Source organism: Protopterus annectens, chromosome 4.part0 (assembly GCF_019279795.1).
Source record: "Protopterus annectens isolate FY-2018-M chromosome 4.part0, PAN1.0, whole genome shotgun sequence".
Taxonomy (NCBI): Eukaryota; Metazoa; Chordata; order Ceratodontiformes; family Protopteridae; genus Protopterus; species Protopterus annectens.
Window position 1 is genome coordinate 926,771,699 of NC_056733.1, and position 21,471 is coordinate 926,793,169.

At 42.4% G+C, this 21,471-nt stretch overlaps 1 protein-coding gene across 1 annotated transcript in view; it reads right to left on the reverse strand.

Annotated features, from left to right (window-relative positions):
- GCN1 (GCN1 activator of EIF2AK4) overlaps positions 1 to 21,471 on the reverse strand; it is a gene marked incomplete in the record, with an annotated part of 2,100,248 nt that overhangs the window by 716,182 nt on the left and 1,362,595 nt on the right. The window contains 1 exon segment of the mRNA XM_044068902.1: positions 18,292 to 18,430. Within this exon segment, the coding sequence (XP_043924837.1) occupies positions 18,292 to 18,430 (139 nt within the window).

Here is a 21,471-nt window from a genome sequence, read left to right on the forward strand (position 1 = left end):
CTGCATTATTGGAGAATTCTGGGAAAAAAACAGGGAGTTCTATGGTTTGTTGCAAACAGAAAGAGGAGGCCACCTTTGGAATAAATGCAGGGTTCAATTTCAATGAAACTCTATGTTTGTGAAAAATCAAATAGGGAGGATCAGAACATAGAGCTTGAAGTTCTGAAACTCGCCTAGCAGATGTTATGGCTACTAAAAAGGCCGTTTTCCAAGACAGAAATTTTAAATCACAAGTAGCAGCTGGTTCGAAAGGACGGGCAGTTAAGGCAACAAGAACCATATTCAAATCCCAAGGAGGAACAGGATGAGATAAAGGAGGCCTAAGGAGCCAAGCCCCTTTAAGGAACGCCTTACAAAGTTTGTGAGACATCAATGAAGGTTCAAAAGAAGCATGAAAATTAGAGATTGCCGCTAGCTGAACCTTAATGGTAGAAACTGAAGAGCCCGACTGAAAAAGGAAGGCCAGAAAATTCAGAACCTCCGATACTGGAGCAGTGAGAGGATCTATACCTCGTTCTTGAGCCCAGAAGGCAAACCTTTTCCATTTACTGGAATAAAGTTTGATGGTGGAAGGTTTATGGGAAGAAGACAGAATGTGGACCACATCCGGCGAGAGAGCATTATCTCGGACTAAGGATGGAAGTGGAGTAACCATGCTGCCAACTTCAGGGACCTGAGAGACGGATGAGGCCGTCCTGACTGATGAGTCAACAGGTCTGGCACGGATCCAGAAACCATGGACCTTCTATCACATGCCTCTGTAGGAAAGGGAACCAAACTTGACGAGGCCAGTGCGGGGAAATCAGAATCATCTTGCTCTCCATGTAAATGGCCTTCTGTATCACCCTCGGTAGGACGGGGAACGGAGGGAAGGCGTAGAGAAGACCGGGGGGCCAAATGTGAGTCAAAGCGTCCCTGGGAATCTGTCCCTGAGAAGGGAACAGTGTGAAGAACTCTCTGCATTTCGCATTGTGAGGGCTGGCAAACAGGTCGCAGCAAGGAAGACCCCATCTGTCGAAGATTTTCGCAGCTATACTCTGATTGAGGGACCACTCGTGGGGCAAGAGAATGGTCCTGCTTAATCTGTCCGCAATCACATTGGACTTCCCCGGTATGTGCGTTGCCATTAGAAAGCGGTTGGTAACTACTGCCCAGTGCCAAAGTCTCATGGCTTCTCTGCATAGTGGGTAAGACCTGGTACCACCTTGCTTGTTTATGTACCATACTACCGACATGTTGTCGGATATGATAGCAATTGGGCCCTGTGGGAGAGCGTGATGGAGAGCTTGGAGTACCAATAGTACCGCTCTCATCTCCAGGATATTGATATGCAAATGCGTTTCCTGGATCTGCCATGTGCCTTGGACCGACCTGTCCAGGTAATGACCCCCCCACCCTACCTGGGAGGCGTTCGTGGTCACAGTGGCAACGGGACGTTGAGGAATAAAGGATCGCCCCTGGTCGAGATTTGACTGTAGAAGCCACCAACGCAGATCTCGACGGCAACTTTCCGTGATTATGATTAAGTGGTTCAAGGGCAGTTCCTGATAAGACCATTGAACCGACAGTAGCCATTGTAGGATTCGCATGTGAAGTCTGGCCAAGGGAACTAGAAGTATAGTCGACGCCATCGAGCCCAACAGTTGTAGAATCCGATGGGCCGGGGCTCTTTGTAAGTGAAGGCAGGATTTGGCTTGATCTTGTAAGATCTGAATTCTTGCTGCCGGTAAAAAGGCGCGCATTCTTTTTGTGTCTAAGTCTGCGCCTATGAAAGTAATACGCTGAGAAGGCTGTAGTACAGATTTTTGCAAATTGAATGTGATCCCCAAGAAATGGCCCAAGGTGAACGTGGCTCTGAGCGCTTGGAGAAGTAGATGCTCGGAGGTGGCTGTAAGGAGCCAGTCGTCTAGATAAGGAAACACCTGGAATCCCATACTTCTCAGGTGAGCAGTTACCACTGCCAGACACTTGGTGAACACCCTGGGGGCTGTGGTGAGACCAAAGGGCAGTGCTCGGAATTGGAAATGACTGGCTCCGAGACTGAAGCGCAAATGTCTCCTGGACTCTTGAGCTATGGGAATATGATAGTAAGCGTCCTGGAGATCTATTGAGCACATCCATGCATCTTTTTCCAGCAAAGGAAGAATAGATTGAAGAGTGACCATTCGGAATTTGGACTTCTTGACGAAACGATTCAATGAACTGAGGTCCAAAATGGGCCTGAAGTCCCCTGTCTTTTTTGGTACCAAAAATAATTTTGAGTAAGTTCCTGATCCGATCTGGTCGATGGGGACAGGCTGGATGGCTCTTTTTTCTAGCAGCTTTGAAATTTCTAATGCTGCCTGATCCCGCTGACTGGGTGGTACGTCCGGGATTTCCCTTAAAGAAAGGGGGGGTTTGTTGAAGGGGATGATATATCCTCCGGTAATAATGCGAAGCACCCACTGATCGCTTGTTATGGATTCCCAAGCTTGTGGGTGCGCCGCAAAGCGACCCCTGACTGGCTCCGGAGTTGCACAGTCGGGCAACAACTCAGGAACGCTGGTTGTATGAAGAACCACGAAAGGAATCGCGGTCTCCAGAGTTACGGGGGCCTCTGCCACCTCTGGGGCGGCGTCTTCCAAAACCCCCCCCCCGCCTCTGGAGGGGGAATCACTGGGTGGAGTAGAGAAAGACTTTTGGGATTTTTTAAACCACATTTTCCCTCCTCTCCCAGCCTTGGGATAAGGCCTGGAAGGAGCGGAATAACGGGCCCCAACGGCAGTCAAAGTCTTGCCCTCCTGCTCGCACCGAGTTAGTGTGTCCTTCACCTTGGGTCCAAACAAAGATGACCCATCAAAGGCGTCGTGAAGGAAGACTTGAAGGCCTCCGTAAACGAACACAAGCGTAACCAGGCTGGTCTCCTAAGGGCAACGCCTGTTCCCGCTGCTCTACTCGCTCCATCGGCCGCATACGAGATGAGCCGCATGGACGAGTTAACAATAGAAAAAAGAGTATTCATCTGTGCACCAACAGTCGAGGCCAGCGCTTCAGGTAGATTACCAACAAGGGAGTCATTTAGCTCTTTGAGAAGATCCCTTTGGAGCCTTGTAAAATGACATAAATAATTCAGCGACCGTAAGGTAAAGGCCGCTGAGGACAGGGTACGCTTCCGCACCTATCCATACTCCTAGAATCCTTATTAGGAGGATGAATAGACGTCGAAGCCTCTGCCACGTCCTGCTGTGTGGCAGAAGCCACCACCAAAGCATCTACCGGTACACCCTTTGTGAGAAAATCTTTTGGGGGAGCTGACAAGAATTTATTGGGCCTGGTAGGCACCGGTTCCACGGAATCAGGGTGTTCCCACACCCTTCGAGAAACCAAATCAAGGAGTTCATCGAAGGGCGGAGACACCCAGGAGGCGTGAGGCTGGGCCCCAAAGGCCTTGAGGAAGACTGACTCCTCAGCTGAAGGGGTTTTGGCTTGCCAGTCACCTCTCTGTCTCAGAATCTCCAAGATATCTGAGAAGGAGATATCATCCGAAGATGATTTGGGGACCCTTCCGCGTCATCGAGGTCAGTATCCGATGTAATAGACTCATCTTGGGGGTCTACGTGCTTACCCTTACACAATTTCTTCCGTGGGGTTCGTCGAAGCAGTTTCGGACGGACCACCCGAAGAAGGAACCCCGATAGGGGTATCCTCAGGCCCTGGGGCCCGCTGCCGGGGGGCTGCAACGCAACAGAGGCACCAGTCTCCAAATCTAGGGACGGTGAGGCAGAGTCTAGTTGAACCGGCAAAGGCATGGCCAGCGCGCTCCTCATGGCCTCAAAGGCCGGACCTCCAGAATCCGAGGAAGTCACTGGTCTAGAGGCCACGATGGCACTGGGAATTCCAGCAGCCGATGCTCCGAGAGGAAGACTAGGCACAAGCACCTAATCCCAAAGTATTCCCTCGGGCCCGGCTGTAGAGGTCGCAGTACCAAACCCTGAACCGGAGGACAGGGTAGGAAGCATAGTCGGAGCCGAAAAGCCTGATAGGGTCTCTGCTCTGACCGTATGGCTCCACCTTGCTCCACCACCACCGGCTCCAACAACTCAGAGGAGTTTGGAGGAGGAATCAAATGTGTCGGGGATCGGCTCAAGCAAACTGTGCTGGAGCCGAGACCATTTTAGCAAACACTGGAGATTGGAAGAGCCTCTGTAAAACTCTATCCAGGTCGAATCTGATAGTCTCGAGGATTTAGAGGAGGTAGACACTCGAGAAGACTTTCCTCTCGGCTCCGAGAGAAGGGGACCCGGCTCGAAACGGCTCCAATACTGTCGGCGCCGACACCACCAACTCATGGACCACCATCGGCGCCGAAGAAGCCTTCTTCGGAGCCGAGGGGGAAGAGTCTGAGCTGCACACTTCCACCGGCTCCGAAGCCATTGGAGCCGATGGAGGTGATTCACCTCTCGATACTCCAACTTGCGGCTCCGAAGACAATGGAACCGAAGTAGGAGGTATCGAGGCAGACTCTTCGACCCTCGGCTCCGAAGTCAGGGGAGCCGAGGAAGAAGAGGTCAACTTTTTCTTTTTAGAAGCCGGCCCCGACGGACTTGCCGGACCCGACGATCTTTTCTTTTTGGAAGCAACAGGAGGATTCAAAGCTTCCTCAAAGGAGGGTTTAATAAGCCCTTTTAGAATGAGCTTGTTCTTTCGTTCTTGAAGAACTCTAGCTGAAAAAGCGTGACATACGCTACAAGTCTCTTGTAGATCTTTTGGCCCCAAACAATAAACACAAATAGAATGACTGTCTGTTAAGGACATTTTGTAACTGCACCGAGTGCATTTTTTAAACCCTGACTTTTGTTCTTTCGACATAGTACAGGTACTACCACAAAAAAAATTTACCACAAAGTAAGCAAATAATGACAAAAGGCGCCAACTGGAAAGCGCGAGACACACTGGCGCAAAATTTACCTCACAAGCAACAGGCACACAAGAACAATGGCCCAAGGCCCTCTAATTTAAACGGGCTTGGCCCGAAAAGCAAATAACCACAAAGGGAATTGAAAAGTACACAAAAAATACACAAGGGTAGGGCAAAGGCCCTCTAACTAAAACGGGCCTTGCCCGACTGAAAACAGGAATAAACACCAGACGACTCAAGCACTCAAAATCACAAATATAATAAAGAAGCTGTTAAAACAGCTGTTTGGTTAATATTTAACAAAAAACCCCAAGGTCAAGGACCAATAAAGGTACAAAAACAATCACTTAGCTCCAGCCAAGTCGAGACCACGTCCAGCTTGTAAAGCGGCAAACGAGATCTGGGGAAGCAGGTGTAGTGCATCCTGGGATAGGGTGTAGCCCAGCCAATGAGAGACTTCGTGCTAGTATATAAGTTGCCGAGTCGGAGCCGATGGATCGGCTCCGAATCCATCTGTCATGAATGTAGGCGAGATAGGATCCCATTACATCTGACCACTAAAGAAATGTTTTACTAAATTATCTATTACAATTATAAAAGAAAATATCCACCATTATAACTGTATTGTAATTTGGAGATTTAGTCCCTGGTCCCCCATGAAAAATGGCTTCTGCCCAGTTGGACTATCTTGGTCAACAAAGGCAAATAAATAAAATAATTTTGTTGTGTTCTATTGTATTTTACTCAGCTTTATGTTTGTCTTTGCCCTGAAAAGGGTCCTTGGACCAGTTCACTGACTTTGCTAACAAAGAATAAATTAATATAGAAACCTAGTGATACAAGCAGACATGCACCTGGTGATAAATGAATATATAAGCCTAGTGATACAAGCAGACATTCCCCTGGTGATAAATATATAAACCTAGTGATACAAGCAGACTTGCCCCTGGTGATAAATGAATATATAAACCTAGTGATACAAGCAGACTTGCCCCTGGTGATAAATGAATATATAAACTTAGTGATACAAGCAGACTTGCCCCTGGTGATAAATGAATATTTAAACCTAGTGATACAAGCAGACATGTCCCTGGTGACAAATGACTATATAAACCTAGTGATACAAGCAGACCTGCCCCTAGTGATAAATGAATACATAAATCTAGTGATACAAGCAGACATGTCACTGGTGACAAATGAATATATAAACCTAGTGATACAAGCAGACATGCCCCTGGTGATAAATGAATATGTAAACCTAGTGATACAAGCAGACATGTCCCTGATGACAAATGAATATATAAACCTAGTGATACAAGCAGACCTGCCCATGGTGATAAATGAATACATAAACCTAATGATACAAGTAGGCATGCTCCTGGTGATAAATGAATATTATAAACCTAGTGATACAAGCAGACTTGCCCATGGTGATAAATGGATATATAAACCTAGTGATACAAGTAGGCATGCTCCTGGTGATAAATGAATATATAAACCTAGTGATACAAGCAGACATGTCCCTGGTGACAAATGAATATATAAACCTAGTGATACAAGCAGACTTGCCCCTGGTGATAAATGAATATATAAACCTAGTGATACAAGCAGACATGTCCCTGGTGACAAATGAATATATAAACCTAGTGATACAAGCAGACTTGCCCCTGGTGATAAATGAATATATAAACCTAGTGATACAAGCAGACATGTCCCTGGTGACAAATGAATATATATAAACCTAATGATACAAGCAGACCTGCCCATGGTGATAAATGAATATATAAACCTAGTGATACAAGTAGGCATGCTCCTGTTGATAAATGAATATATAAACCTAGTGATACAAGCAGACTTGCCCATGGTGATAAATGAATATATAAACCTAGTGATACAAGCAAACATGCCCCTGGTGATAAATGAATATATAAACCTAGTGATACAAGCACACATGTCCCTGGTAACAAATGAATATATAACCCTAGTGATACAAGCAGACATGCCCCTGGTGATAAATGAATATATAAACCTAATGATACAAGCAGACCTGCCCATGGTGATAAATGAATATATAAACCTAGTGATACAAGCAGACATGCCCCTGGCAATAAATGAATATATAAACCTAGTGATACAAGCAAACATGCCCCTGGTGATAAATGAATATATAAACCTAGTGATACAAGCACACATGTCCCTGGTAACAAATGAATATATAACCCTAGTGATACAAGCAGACATGCCCCTGGTGATAAATGAATATATAAACCTAACGATACAAGCAGACCTGCCCATGGTGATAAATGAATATATAAACCTAGTGATACAAGTAGGCATGCTCCTGGTGATAAATGAATATATAAACCTAGTGATACAAGCAGACTTGCCCATGGTGATAAATGAATATATAAACCTAGTGATACAAGCAGACATGCCCCTGGTGATAAATGAATATATAAACCTAGTAATATAAGCAGACATGTCCCTGGTAACAAATTAATATATAAACCTAGTGATACAAGCAGACATGTCCCTGGTGATAAATGTATATATAAACCTAGTGATACAAACAGACTTGCCCCTGGTGATAAATGAATATATAAACCTAGTGATACAAGCAGACTTGCCCCTGGTGATAAATGAATATATAAACCTAGTGATACAAGCAGGCATGCCCCTAGTGACAAATGAATACATAGATCCAGTGATATAAGCAGACATGCCCCTGGTGATAAATTAATACATAAACCTAAGCAGACATGTCCCCGGTGCTGTGGATTTGGACTGCAGTATTTTAGTGGGTGGTGAGCTGCCTGGCGCCAAGCTAATACAGCTGGTATCCCACTTGGACAGTGTTTGTGGGGTGAGTATGAGCCCTTTCTACACCAAGGAGAATGAAATAAGCTGTTAGGTTTCCATAAATTACGCACCCTTTAAAGTAACACTTGGATGGTGCACATCCAGGGTGTGTTGGACTTTCACCCTCCCCTCTTGGTTCTGTTCAAGTATTCAGAGATCAATGAACAATTTCAAGGACAAATGGGAATCCACTTTCAAGAGGAAATGAGACTGGTTCAGAGAAATACCGAATATTTAACTGCCAAACACTGTTCAAAACAAAAAGGCCAACAGCTCCCAGATCCTGCATGAAAAAGGGATGACCATTAAAACAGTGTTTTTGTTAGTTCAAACAAACAGCAAGGCAGTCAATCATGGAATTCAAAGTCCTACAGTAAGGTGGGATTCCTTTTCCATTGTGAACCAAGATGCAGCATTCCTTTAAGGAAGTGCTTAACCATCATCCAGTGCTGGACCACACTCCTGACAATCGCAAAGTTATCAGAGGCAAAAAACAGCTGCTACATGCACTCTGACCATGGAATTACCACACCACAAACAGTACAGGTGCCTGATACATGTCCAGACAACAGCTGACCCATGCACTCTGACCATGAAATTACCACAGCGTAAACAGTACAGGTGCCTGACACATGACCGGACAACAGTTGACACATGCACTCTGACCATGAAATTACCACAGCTCAAACAGTACAGGTGTCCGATACATGTCCAGATAACGTTTACGCTGACTGAATAGTAGGTATCGGAAACCCTCTCTAAACAAGGAAATTTCTTCCACTCACTATTAGAAGTCTGTCTGGTAAAAGGCTTTATGACAACCTCTATCATGTTGGATGCCTCAGCAAAAAAGTTTAGTGAGATTAGAGTATTTTCAGTAAAGTCAGGCCATGAGCAGGAGCCAAGCTTTCTCCCTAACCATGGCTAATAACTAGCATCTCCTGCATCACCAGGGACATAAGACTGTGAAAGAGCATCTTCTCTAGAAGATTTAGTATTAGTCTCTCTCTTAAACAATGCAATGAGGCATGAAATCAGTGAGAATGGTAGAAAATCATACAGTAATCTTTTGCAACATGGGATAAAAATGCATTCACCATGACCACCCCCTCTTTGCCTCAAAGCAGTGACCAGAATACAGTAGAGAACCACATCCTTTTGAATGGTAAAAAAGGATCGAGCTCTGAAGTGACCCACTTCAGGAATACCTGATCTATGCCTAAATCCACAGTTCAAGTCCAGTACTGGAATAGTGAGTTGGAGTCCTGCATTGCATTAACTTAAGATGGAAACTGAATGGCTGACCTTTTGCTGCCCCATCAATGGCCAAATGTCACAAGCATGCTGTCTCTCTACAAAGTGTACATGGCCCCTCTTTGCCTGGTTATTTCAGAGCAAGGGTTTGCTTGACTGAATTAAAAGTAGCCCTGGACAAAGCTTCTCCTCCAAAGCTCTGACATCTAGGAAGACTACTTGTACCCTTAAACTGTCGAATGTCCCACCTGCAGCATGATCATGTCCTTCTGAACCAAGTTGAGATAGAGGTGAGCTCCTCACCCTGCCAGTGAAACATCCTTCTGTGCAGGAAAGGGAGGCTTACTTGGAGTTTTGTGATAACTGTTCAACATTCCAAGGCATGACGACAAGAGTCTGACACCAGAAGATATGTGACTACATTGAATGGAAATCTTATCTAGACTGTGTGCGCAGTGCATCATTCCAAGGTGTCGTGACGTAGGTCTGATACCAGATGTTATGCAACTGTTACAGCTTGACGGGCACAGATACCTCACAACTCAATGCAAAACGCACATCTTCAGTCATGCAAACAGCATCACGAAGATTGTGTCAGTCATCAAACGTACAAGCTATAGTAAAAGTCCAAGTCTGGACGCTGCTCTGTGTCCACACCCAGGCTGCGGAATTCATAACCTTGTGCAGCACATCACATGGACAGGAAAAATATTAATGAAGGTAATCCCATGATGAGATGGTAGAGGGTATTTCCCAGTTTACAACCACCTCCAAGAACTGCAACCCATCCAACATCCAAATTCATGGATGCTAAAAGACGTCCCTTGACGAAGCCACTCAATCAGTAATCCAGCCAGGGAAATATTATTTCAAAAATTATAACCCCCATGGAGGGCTTCACCCTTATTAATTTGATCTGGAATTCAGACTAGCAAGTGAACAGCTTTGCTAGGGATAAATCATGTGTTAAAAAAAAAGTTTTAAATAGTAAAGAGAGCAACTTCACTGTTATTGAAGATAAAAAAATATTCTTGGCACCAAATAATCTGTAGCTAGTACACTGGCTATAACAGCTAACAGTTTTCTAAGACAGAAGCCTGAACTAAGACGAATAGGGATGAGGACCATTATTTTAACAGCAAACCCAGCAAGCACAGGCTCACGGACTTCAAGCTGTTGAGAACTCCTGGCTGCTGACACAAAAATAACCATACCTTGACCTACACTGGCTAACACTGCCAGACTGTGAATATGTGAAAATGGGTATTTTATCAGGAAGGCAAGTCCACCTGCACACCTCCACATGGGGGGGGGGGCAGAGTCTGCTACATCCAGAGACTTACTTGCATAGAATCTGCAATAAAATTAGAGATTTCAGAGACAGGTAAAAAGCTGTGTAGTAACTGTTCCCCACTATTCTAGGTCAGGAAAGCCTTGCAATGGCACAGCTGAATCCAAATGGCATTAGCAGCAGCAGCCTAAAGAAATATGGGACAACAGAAGGTCCAACTTGAATCCCATTAAAAAAAAAAAAAGGGGGGGGGGGTATCCATCCCCAAAACAGTTCTAAGAAATTATTTCATATATTGGAGGAATTATTCCATCTAGAAGAGTAACTTAAGTCCTTTTTTCTGCCGAACAAAGAAAGCTTGTTGCAGACAAAGGGGGGATAATGGAGCTTTATTTGCAATAATCAGGACGCATCAGGGGGTCTTAGAAGGGAACATACAAGAAAGAAGCTTAACTTCCGAAGAAATTTAACAAAATACTTTGTAATGAAGACATGTATTCAGTAGTAGGAATTCTGACAGAATTTACATATTATTCCCTGTGGTACAATAACTGGGCTAAAGTGGATAGCAATTATATTTCACAGGAATATGTGCATTTCATTAAAAACTTTGAGACACATCCATTAACTATTTCAGATAGTGCTCCAATTAAGAAATAAGACAGAAATACAGGGTAAGGAAGAAAAATGAGACACTAGCACTTTCCCACATACCTGCTAAAAAGAGAGGAATTTAAGGAACGTGTAGCAGAAATTATTTAAGAGTTATTAGGGAAGATGCTTCTTGAGAAGGGATATCTAATGAGTAGTACACAATTAAAATGGGATTTAAAACAGGGTAGAAATAAGAGAAAAAAATATATGGTTAAGAAGTAATGGGAAATATTTCCAGGGGATGAAAAAGGTAAAAGTATTGTAGAGCAAGGGGAATCTCACAGACCAAGAGGAGGAGCAAATGCAGAATGCTAAAGGGAAAATAAAGGAATATTTGGATAATATCTACAAGTTTGGAGAGATTGTTGTTAAGCAACTTTTTTTTGATACAATCATAGGAAGCCCATTATAAGAAAAATAACCAGTATTAGAGCGGTTTTAGAAATTTTCTGAAAATCTGTATCATGCTGAGGAATGTGAAAACCAAGAAAGAGCACAACTTAAGATATTAATGGAAGATTTAATTATGCCAAGGTTAGGGTAAGATGATGCAAAACGGCTAACAGTTAAGATGGGAGGAGATAAAATAAAGATGGTGATGTATCATCAATCAGGAAAGAAAAAAGAAAGTGATAACAGATCTGTAAGATGATAGACGGTTCTGCTGTATTACGCCTTGTCGTCTATTGTGGAGGTAGGATTGGAACCATTGAAGGGAGTGATGAACTAGGGACATTTTTGTCAGAGTGTGGATAAGTAAATGGTGGTTAACCATATCAAAAGCTTTAGAGAGATCCAAAAAAGGGCTGAGGACAATAGCTGGTTATTGTTTCTGTTATGATTTATATCATTAGTAAAGGAAAGGAGGATTGTGGTGGTACTGTGATGTGGTCTAAAGCCATGCTGAAATTTAGCTAGTACATTGTTCTGGGTTAGGAAGTAAAGAAGTTGTTTGTGGGTGCACTTTTCCATGATTTTTGCCAGTGGTGACAAGACAGCTGTGATTTACTGAAATGCTATATCACAAAATACCACAACGATTAACAAATAAGTCGAATAAAAATGCAAACAACATAAACCAGTGTGTAAATAAGTGCGGAGTTAAAAGGAGAGCAGTCACACCTAACTATTCCATTTCATTGCATGCCGAGCCAAACAAGTATTTTAAATAATAAGTGCGGAGTTAAAAGGAGAGCAGTCACGCCTAACTATCCCATTTCATTGCATGCAGAGCCAAACAAGTATTTTTTCAGTGCCCACTTGAAGGCCGCTAGTGGTGGTGGGCAACCCTACAGCCACTGTGGCAGCAAATTCCAGAAGTGAAGGAATTAAGAGAATGAACAACATCCAGCAACTGCAAGGTGCACCACTAGAAGTTACCAGCAACCCCTTGGAGACAGAGCACGACACCCAAGTGGGGGGCAAAAAGCTTGTTCAAGTAGAAGGGGCCAAGGTCATGAATATAGAGACGTATATAAATACTAAGGCTTTCTAGTTCATTTTTGAAATGCACAGGAAGCCAGTGCAGAAGATATTAACAAGCTGTATCAATAAGTAGGCTAGCAACAGAATTCCACACCATCTATAGGCAGAGGTCCCAGATAAAGGGCAGTACAATAATCCAGCCTTGATGAGACCATCATATGAACAACCACCTGAAGATCAGCTTGAGGTAATAGGTGTGTAATCCTTGATGCTTCACAAATCAAAACAAGAGTAAACAGCTGACACCTGGTCCCGTAGTGTAAGTCTTAAGTCCAAAATAACACCGTTACACACACTTTTAAAAAATTCAAGCTTGCTGCAAAAATATGTAATAAAGTTGAACACAACTGGGGCAATAGACAAGTTGTGTGGACTAGTAATGCCTTCTTTTTTAAGGTGTTGAATTTCAAATATTTTTGAAGACCTTTGCTAGACAGGGGTCCAGGAAGTAAATAGTGTGGGAAGAAATAGCCAGGGAATTATGGTTAGGCTTGTATAGGCCTAGGGCAGATAGCCTAGTACCAACCTATGAACATATGAATTAGCCAAAGCCCTCAAACTTAAAGTGCTGTCTTGATGAAAGAAGTAGACGAGTATTGTCAGTGTTAAAATAAATAAATAAATATATATATATATATATATATATATATATATATATACACACACACACACACACACACACACACACACACACACACACACACACACACACACACACACACACACACACACACACACACACACACACACACACACGTGTGAACATGGTAACTAAATCTCTTTCCCTAAGTGAGTCTCCTAATGGAAGTATATTTACTGTGAACAGCAGTGGGCCTAACATAGAATCCTTTGGAACTCTGCAGTTCAAAGAGCAGGCGGATGAAGAATTAACTGCTGGACAAATCACACGAGTACAGCCAGAGAAGTCAGTTAAACCACTCTGTAACCATAGTGGAGATACCGTAGTAGTTATGTAGAAATTTATCAAAATGTCATGGTCCCATATCATCACATGCTGCAGAGGGTCCAGGAAGACCAACGCTGAGTAGGTGCTACTGCAGTCCCACCATAAGAAGGTCATTAATGACTGTAGTTAGAGCCATTTCAGTATTATAGCAAGTCCCACAACCTGACTCAAGGAAGTCTTTTAATTGCAAGGTAATTCTCAAGCTGCTTATAAGCGACTTTCTTAGTAATCTTCCCTGAGAGGGAAGGGTTAGCAATTGGGTGGTAATTGTCAAAATTATTATGATCTTATGATCATATTATGAAATTATGCTTTTTGAGGATGGGATAACAATGGCTTCCTTCAAAGCTGATGGAAAAACCCTGTCATTCAAAGACACCAAGATCTGAAAAATTACTGGTTGAAGTACATTAAGACTGGTCATCACCCACATAGATGGGCAAGAATCCAGTTCACAAGCTGTTGGTCGTATACCCGAGAGAATATTACTGAAGTCTTCGTAACCAGGAATCTCAAACTGCAACCAAGACAAGTTTACTAAAAAAGGTTTTGTTACTACACTGACCTTTGGGCCAGTTGGAGGAAGAGCAGATCTGATGGCGGCAGTGAAATACCATGCAGCAGACTGTTATTCGGACACAAATTAGTGCTTTTCTCGTAGACTGTACAGCCTCCTCATCACATGGAAGAGCGATGCTGGCTGATTAATCACTGAAGATCTCTCTGGACAAATCCACCCTTTCCTGTGGTATCTCTGCCTGATAAATGTTGTAGCATTCATCCAGATCTAGCGTGTCACTTCACAAACTCATTCAATGTCAGCATGTACCCATCTCTTTATAATTTATGGAGATCACAGACAAACGAAGGGTCTGGTCTCACTAAATACAGTACAGGACAGACTTGAGAGCTAAGAAAAGTGAATTGTTGTAATCCTGACTAAATCACTGAGTGAGTTTGCACTATTTCATGTACAGAACTGGAGGAATGTAAATTAAAAAAAAGTTCAGGGCTATGTGTAAAGTTGATCAACCAATCTTTGTCAGGGGTATCATAGTGTGACAACTTCAGGCCAAAGTGGACCAGAAAATGATCAGACCAAGAAACGGGCTCAGTCACTTTTTAATGTAGCACCTGTCTTTTTTTCTTGTTTTCTATATTCAGGTCAGGACTTTAAAACACCTTTATTAAATTATCACTTAAAACACAGACATACATTAATACAAAACAAACATTAACTGTTTCCATCTGCAAACATTATACATCACGTTTTCTTTTTTTCATAAATATCATGTCAGTTCCTGCCTTCCCTTAAACCTCACTTCTCCTCCTGAACATTGTTTTCAGTGTATTGTTCCAAAAGTTTCCATTATTTATTTGTAAGTTTTCCTTCCTTTTTTATAAGTCTGTATTCCAGTTATTTTATCAATTTTACAGTATTAGTACTAAAAGAATACAGTTTAGATTTTGATTTCTAATTTCTAGTAATTGCTTCTTTGACTGCCAAACAACAGAATTAAACTTAGAAAAGTCTTACTATGTCTGGGAGATTCATATCTTGTGCCCCAACTTAAAGGAATTATTTCCATAGTTATACCCATTTGCTCACTTATGACAGAATAATGTACCGAATTTTTAAAATCGGCCAACTTATTACACTACCAACATATGAAAAATATATGCTCCCAGTAACCTCTTTCTTTCCAATTACTCCTCTAACATTTGCTGTTTTCCTGAGAAAAATTCTTTTGAAGTCTGCTTGGGATATAAAAATATATATAAAAAAAAACTTGCAAGCAGAAATCCTGAATCTTCTGCATTTTGTTGCATACCTGGAAGCCATACATATTCCCTCCCATTTTTCTGTTGTAAATTGATTTTCCAATCTGTCTTCCCAATCCTTTCTAACCTTCATTGATTGATACTTATTATAATGCAATATTTTATATGCCCTGCTATAACTATCCATTTAACAGCAGCTTCTATTCTAGATTCAGCTAAAGCACTACTGCAGCAGACGTTTCACTTAGGATTCCCCTTGTCCCTTTCTCTTTGCATAAACTCCGATATCAGTCTGTTGTAGGAAAGGCAGTCTTTAACCTGCAGTCAAAACTTCTTGGCCTCATCCCTCTATTAACTTTACTTCTCCAATTGTTTGGTCCCAATAACCTGGTTGCTTTGCCAGTTTTCATTAAATTCCAGCCCCTTCTGACTGTTTTACTTGCAGTCATCGCTATTGGCAAAATTTCCTTTTTCCATTCCTGTGTTGATTTAGTTCTTGGAGTACTTTTTTGCAATTTTCTGAATATAATAACCTGCATGGTTGTTCTCCTTATGGATCCACTTCCAAAACGTCCAGTCTCTCCTTATTTCCTTAACGTCAGACCCCACTTCGTTATATTCCTTTCCACTATGAATTATAACCTTCTGCTTGTGATATGTATATGAGCCTTAACTGTATATGCTAACATATCTTTTCAAATTAGGTAATCCTTAACCACATTGTTCTGTTTGGGAATAAACATATTCAACTTAACTCTTGCCCTTTTACCTTCCAGATAAATTCCTTCAACTTTTTATTAATTATTGTCCACAACTCCTCTGACTGATAGCTGTACCGGATGTGTATGTAAACATAAAAGGACTAAAACCTTTTTCTCTGCTTGAATCTTGCTATGCATAAACAAGCAGACCCACTTTCTCAGTGTGTGTATCTCTTTTCTTTAGTCTCTTCCCACATGTTCTTAACTACCATAATAATAGAAGCCTTTTAATCCGTACTCCTAAGTACTTCACTTTATCATGTCTCTATAGATACGAATATGGCTGAATCAATCTGTGTGCGAGTACATGCTTTATATGGTAGCCTTTATTTCATCTCAATTCATTTTATATCCCGAAAAGAGATGTCCTTCTCTGGATTTCGCAAGTACAAAATAATATCCCCTGCAAATAAATACAGCTTTTATTGATTACCATACTGATTATATCCTTGAATTTGAAATGCAAAGCCTAGTTCCTCTGTTCAAACAACTTATGGGAGAGGAACTCTCCCACTTTAATTCTTGCCTCCGATCCTTAATCTATCCTAATAATTAACCTAAATGTAAATGCTTCCATTGCTTAATTAAAAAAAAAACACACTATGTCGAATGCTTTCTCTATATCAAGATCTTACATTCTTCTTCCCTTCTGGTCATCACTGTATCATTTAATGTTGTTAGTGTTTGCCTCCGCTCCACAAAACCACATTGATCCATATCTATCATTTTTGGCAACATCTTTGCCATTCTATTAACTTGTAGAGACTGACCATGTATAATTAGGGTTTAAAACTGAATTGAGTCTATATAAAGCTGGGTCTGATTGGTCTTTATCCTCTTTGGGTAATACAGCACCACAGCTTTCTTCCAAGATATTGGTGCTTTCTTTAATTTTATATACTGTTAAATATCCAACCTCTTGCCCAACACCTTAGGCGTCCCCAGGGGTCTATTCTGGGACCACTGTTGTTTTCCATATTTATTAATGATCTCCACGCTGTCATCCCAAATGCTAACTCCATTCAGTATGCAGACTCCACGTTAATCTGCACCGGTAACACCCAGGGTGAGCTGCAGTTAAGTACTCCATGTACTTTCTTTCAACCTAGTTGAAAACTGGCTTGCTGACCGATGTCTTATTCTAAATACCAACAAAACAAAGCTACTACTTTTCTCCCCCACCCAAAAATCCCCAGTGATATCTTTCTCCATTAAACCTAACAATGGCACCATAATCTCCCCAGAGGTGCACACGAAACTCCTTGGGGTAATTGTTGACAACAATCTCAAATTTGATGCTCACGTTAATAAAACAATAAAATCTACTAATAAAAAACTGGGCTCACTATATAGAATATAACTATTCCTAATCCCACCTGCTAGAACTGCCATCACCTGCTCTCATCTGCTCTCTACCCCTCTTCTATGCTTCCCCTTTACTTGCCAACCTAAGCAAAACTGAACTTAACAGACTCTCTGCCTGTTACAATAGCATAGCTAGATTTGCCACTGACCTGCCCTACAGAACACATCACTGCATAAACCTAAGTAATCTAGGTTGGCTAGAGCTATGTAGGCAGATTCAGTGTAACCAACTTATTGCAGCTCATAAAGTACTTAACCAACCTGAAAATACACCCGTTTTGAAAAACATCATCTGTCCCAACACCAACCTCAGACCACTTTGCATATCCAATAGACTTGTAGTACAAACCACTAAATCTAACAACTCAGCCGGGGACTCCATGTTTGTCAACTCTGCAGGCAAAACCTGGCACTCGCTACCTGCTGACATTACAATATACACTACCTTATCCCAGTTCAAGAAAGCCCTCAAGCAGTACTTCAAGACTCAATGGCTATGCCCTTGCGATAAGCCTGACTAAATATTTGGCAACACTGGGATACCATTATTATATTGTTAATGTACATCTACTGTACTGTAATTTAGTTAACCAGACGATAGGCATGTAAGATTATATAACCTACACTCCGAGTGGCTAACAGACTGTATTTAAATTGCTTGTAATTGTTCTTTAGTGTGTACTATGTCAATTTTGCCTGTATAACTTCAATTGGGGCTTTTCTCCCTGGGCCTCCGCTGAAAATGGATATGTATCCAGTTGGACTATCCCGGTCAACAAATGTAAAATAAAACAATAAAAAAAAAAATAAAATAAAAATAAAGTTGAATTTGAAAAAGGAAGACAATAACCAGCACAGACAAAATGCTATTAAGTCTGGTGGTTCTATCTTCACTAAAGTAAGACTTCAGTCAATTTTCCCAACATGTTGTCTCAATTTTATCACCATCACTGGGCTATTCTGCATATTCACTTACCTTGGGCAGCACCAGACCGGTCTACAGAGCTCTGCTCTGATGCCAAGGTATCCATAAGCCATGGCAGAAGATCTTCAAAGCACGACTCACCCATTCCTTTTACCATGGCACCTAGAGCTTTAGCAGATACTGTACGCACCTGTGAACAATACAAACAAGACTTATGACAGAAAGTAGCGAAGATGCTGTTCAGTAAACTTGTTAAAAATACATTAACAGAAATGTATACTATGTTAAAAAACTAATAACACTAATCCACTCTATCTTATAAAGTTCTAATGTACAAAAAAGGAGCAAGCCTTTCTGTAGGCCTGTTGTAAAGCCTGTACAAAAAAGGAGCAAGCCTTTTTGTAGGCCTGTTGTAAGCCGATACAAAAAAGCTGCTTTCATTTATCTGTGAAGCACCTTCAAACTCCCCATAACAATGGATTTCTAGGAGTAAGTTAACATTTTGGAAAGTGGGCATAGCATGCAAAACCAAATGCCAGAGTAAGTGGCCACTGCATTTGATGTTCCAATTCAGGACAAATACAGAACTTACCTATTTGCTCACTGGACATAATCTGTAAAATCACCAGTAGGTATGGAAAGTGTAAATACCTGTGCAGCATCTACAGAACTGTAACACAAGTAAGCAGCTCCTACAATCACGTCAGTACTTGTGCATAATGTCAAAGTACGGTAAAAAAAGGCCCAACAATTACCCAGGCAACAGGGGTTATAGCAGTGGCATGGGGAAGATGGGCGTCTGTCCTTGGAGGGATGGTGCTGCATTCAACTAATGCCACATTCCTTCAAAGAATGGAGGCACTGCAGGGACAGCCCAGGGGTACATTTGACCACCAAACCAAGAATGATGTATCCCTTGCTGAAGGGACAAGAGAAAGTAATCTCACAAGGGGACGATACAATGGGATCCAAGTCACAGCCTCCTTATGAAACCGGCAGGTTAGGGCCCATACTAGAAAACGATCTCATTCTCAGGATGTCGCAAGGGTAGAAACCAACAATGACGCTATTTGACAGCTCCCTTAGGCCAGCTCTTCCATGATTATCAACCCCCCTTTTCCCATTTTCTACATGGGATCACGGTGTTACGGCAACTATCGCCATCTCCCTCGATTCAGTGCCACAGTCTTGCCTTCTTCAACACTCATGCCTGACTGTTGCAGATCTTCTCTCACACAATCCATCCACCTCTTTGCTGGACATCCTCGTTTCCTCTTACCTTCTTCTACTCTGTCCCAAATCTTCTTCACCAGATTGCCTTCTGTTCTTCTGCACATGTGCCCAAGCCACTGTCATCTTTTCTGCAACTGGAGCTACTTCGGCTTCTGCTCTTTTATCCTCATTTCATCTGCCCCACACTGTGCATCCTAACACCTTTCTCAGGCACTTCATTTCCATCACCTCTAGCTTCAACTGTTGTGCCTTTACTGCCCGGGTCTCTGTACCATACAGTAGTACTGGTAGCACCAATGTCTTGTACACCTTACTTTTCAGCTTCTTTGTCATTCTTCTGTCATACACTACACCTGAAACTCTATGCCAGGTGGCTGCAGCCCCTCTGATTCTAGCTTTAACCTCTTCATTCAGACTTTCCTTCTCCTCAACCACCCCTTCCAGATACTTGAAACTATTAACCAGTCACACTACCTTCCCTTTCAACGCAATTCTCAGCGTCTTCTAATTTCCCCAATTTTCTGCCATTACCACCGTCTTATCTGCGCTTAATTTCATCCCACGTGCCGTCAGTTTTGCATTCCATTCATCTAACATTTGCTGAACTTCTTGTTCAGAGTCTATCCGTAATACTGCATTGTCTACATACTGAAACTTTGTTGATCTGCCCCTCCTGACCTGTTTGCTAATGTAGTCTATCACCAGTATGAACAGCAGTGGGTTCAGAGCTGAACCTTGGTGCACACCCACTCCTAATAGGAACCCCTCTGTGAAGCCGACCACTGTTCATACTTCAGTCACTGGATCCTTGTACACAGCCTGGCTAATTCTACTAATGTTTCTGGGACTTGGAACCACTGCAGTACTGCCCAGATCAGCTTTCTTAGGACCTTGTCATAAGCTTTCTCAAAGTCTAGGAATGCCCATTTGGACTCTTTCCATCTCTAGCTTCTTCTCAACTATCACACTGCAAACATCAGGTCAGTTGTGCTGCATCCTGATCTGAATCCAAACTGCTCATCTCCCATCTTACATTCTACTCTTCTGCATATATCTATTTATCAATCACCTTCTCCAAAACTTTCATGCAATGTGACAGGAGTTTGATGCCTCTGTACTGCCCACAGTTGTGGCTGTCCCCTTTGTTCCTGTACAGTGGCACGAGTATGCTTATTCTCCAGTCATCTGGGATAAGCCTCTCTCTCCACACTGCTATTAGTACCCTCAGGAGCCATGTCTTCCCTCTCTCACACAGTATCTTTATCGTATTTGCTGTGACTTCATCATGAGCCTCCTGCTTTCCCTGACTTCATTTTCCTTAGTGCTATTCTTACTCCTTATAGGGTGGGCTCCTCCTCTTCTCTCATCATAAGCTGTGCCGGGGGCAGTACAGCTTCTGTGAGGTTTTCTTCATTCAGAAGCTGCTGGAAATACTCCTTCCATCTGCCTTTGATGTCCTGTGGACTAGTGAGCAGGTTGTTGCTGGCATCCCTTATGAACAGTGTCAAACTACCTTCTTTATATTTCTGTCTTGGCCTAGCACCCTGATATAGTTTCTTTGTGCCACCTATTGAGTCACTTTCCAAAAGCTGGTAGAGTGCCTCTGATGCCCTGTTCTTTGCTATTTGCCCTCCTTTTTTGTCCTCTTTGTCAGCCAACCAGTATTCCTTCCTAGCCTGGTCAGTCTTTTCTGTCTCACACTTCTTCCTGTAATCTTTTCTTTTGATGACTTCCTGGAGTTCTGCATTCCACCACCAGCATTCCTTGTGCACCTTATTTCCATCCCTGGCTCGGCCATATATTTGCTCTACAGTCCTACGCTGTTTTGAGGCATTGCCATTCTTCAACTCGCCCTATTTCCTCCTCCTCTTGGAATGCTACAGCCCTCTGTAATTCCTTCAACTCTTGTACTTTCTTTCCAGTCAACTTCCATGTCTTCAGCCGGGATTTGTTGATTTTACATCATTCTCTGACCACTGCTTGCAGCTGATTATGGCA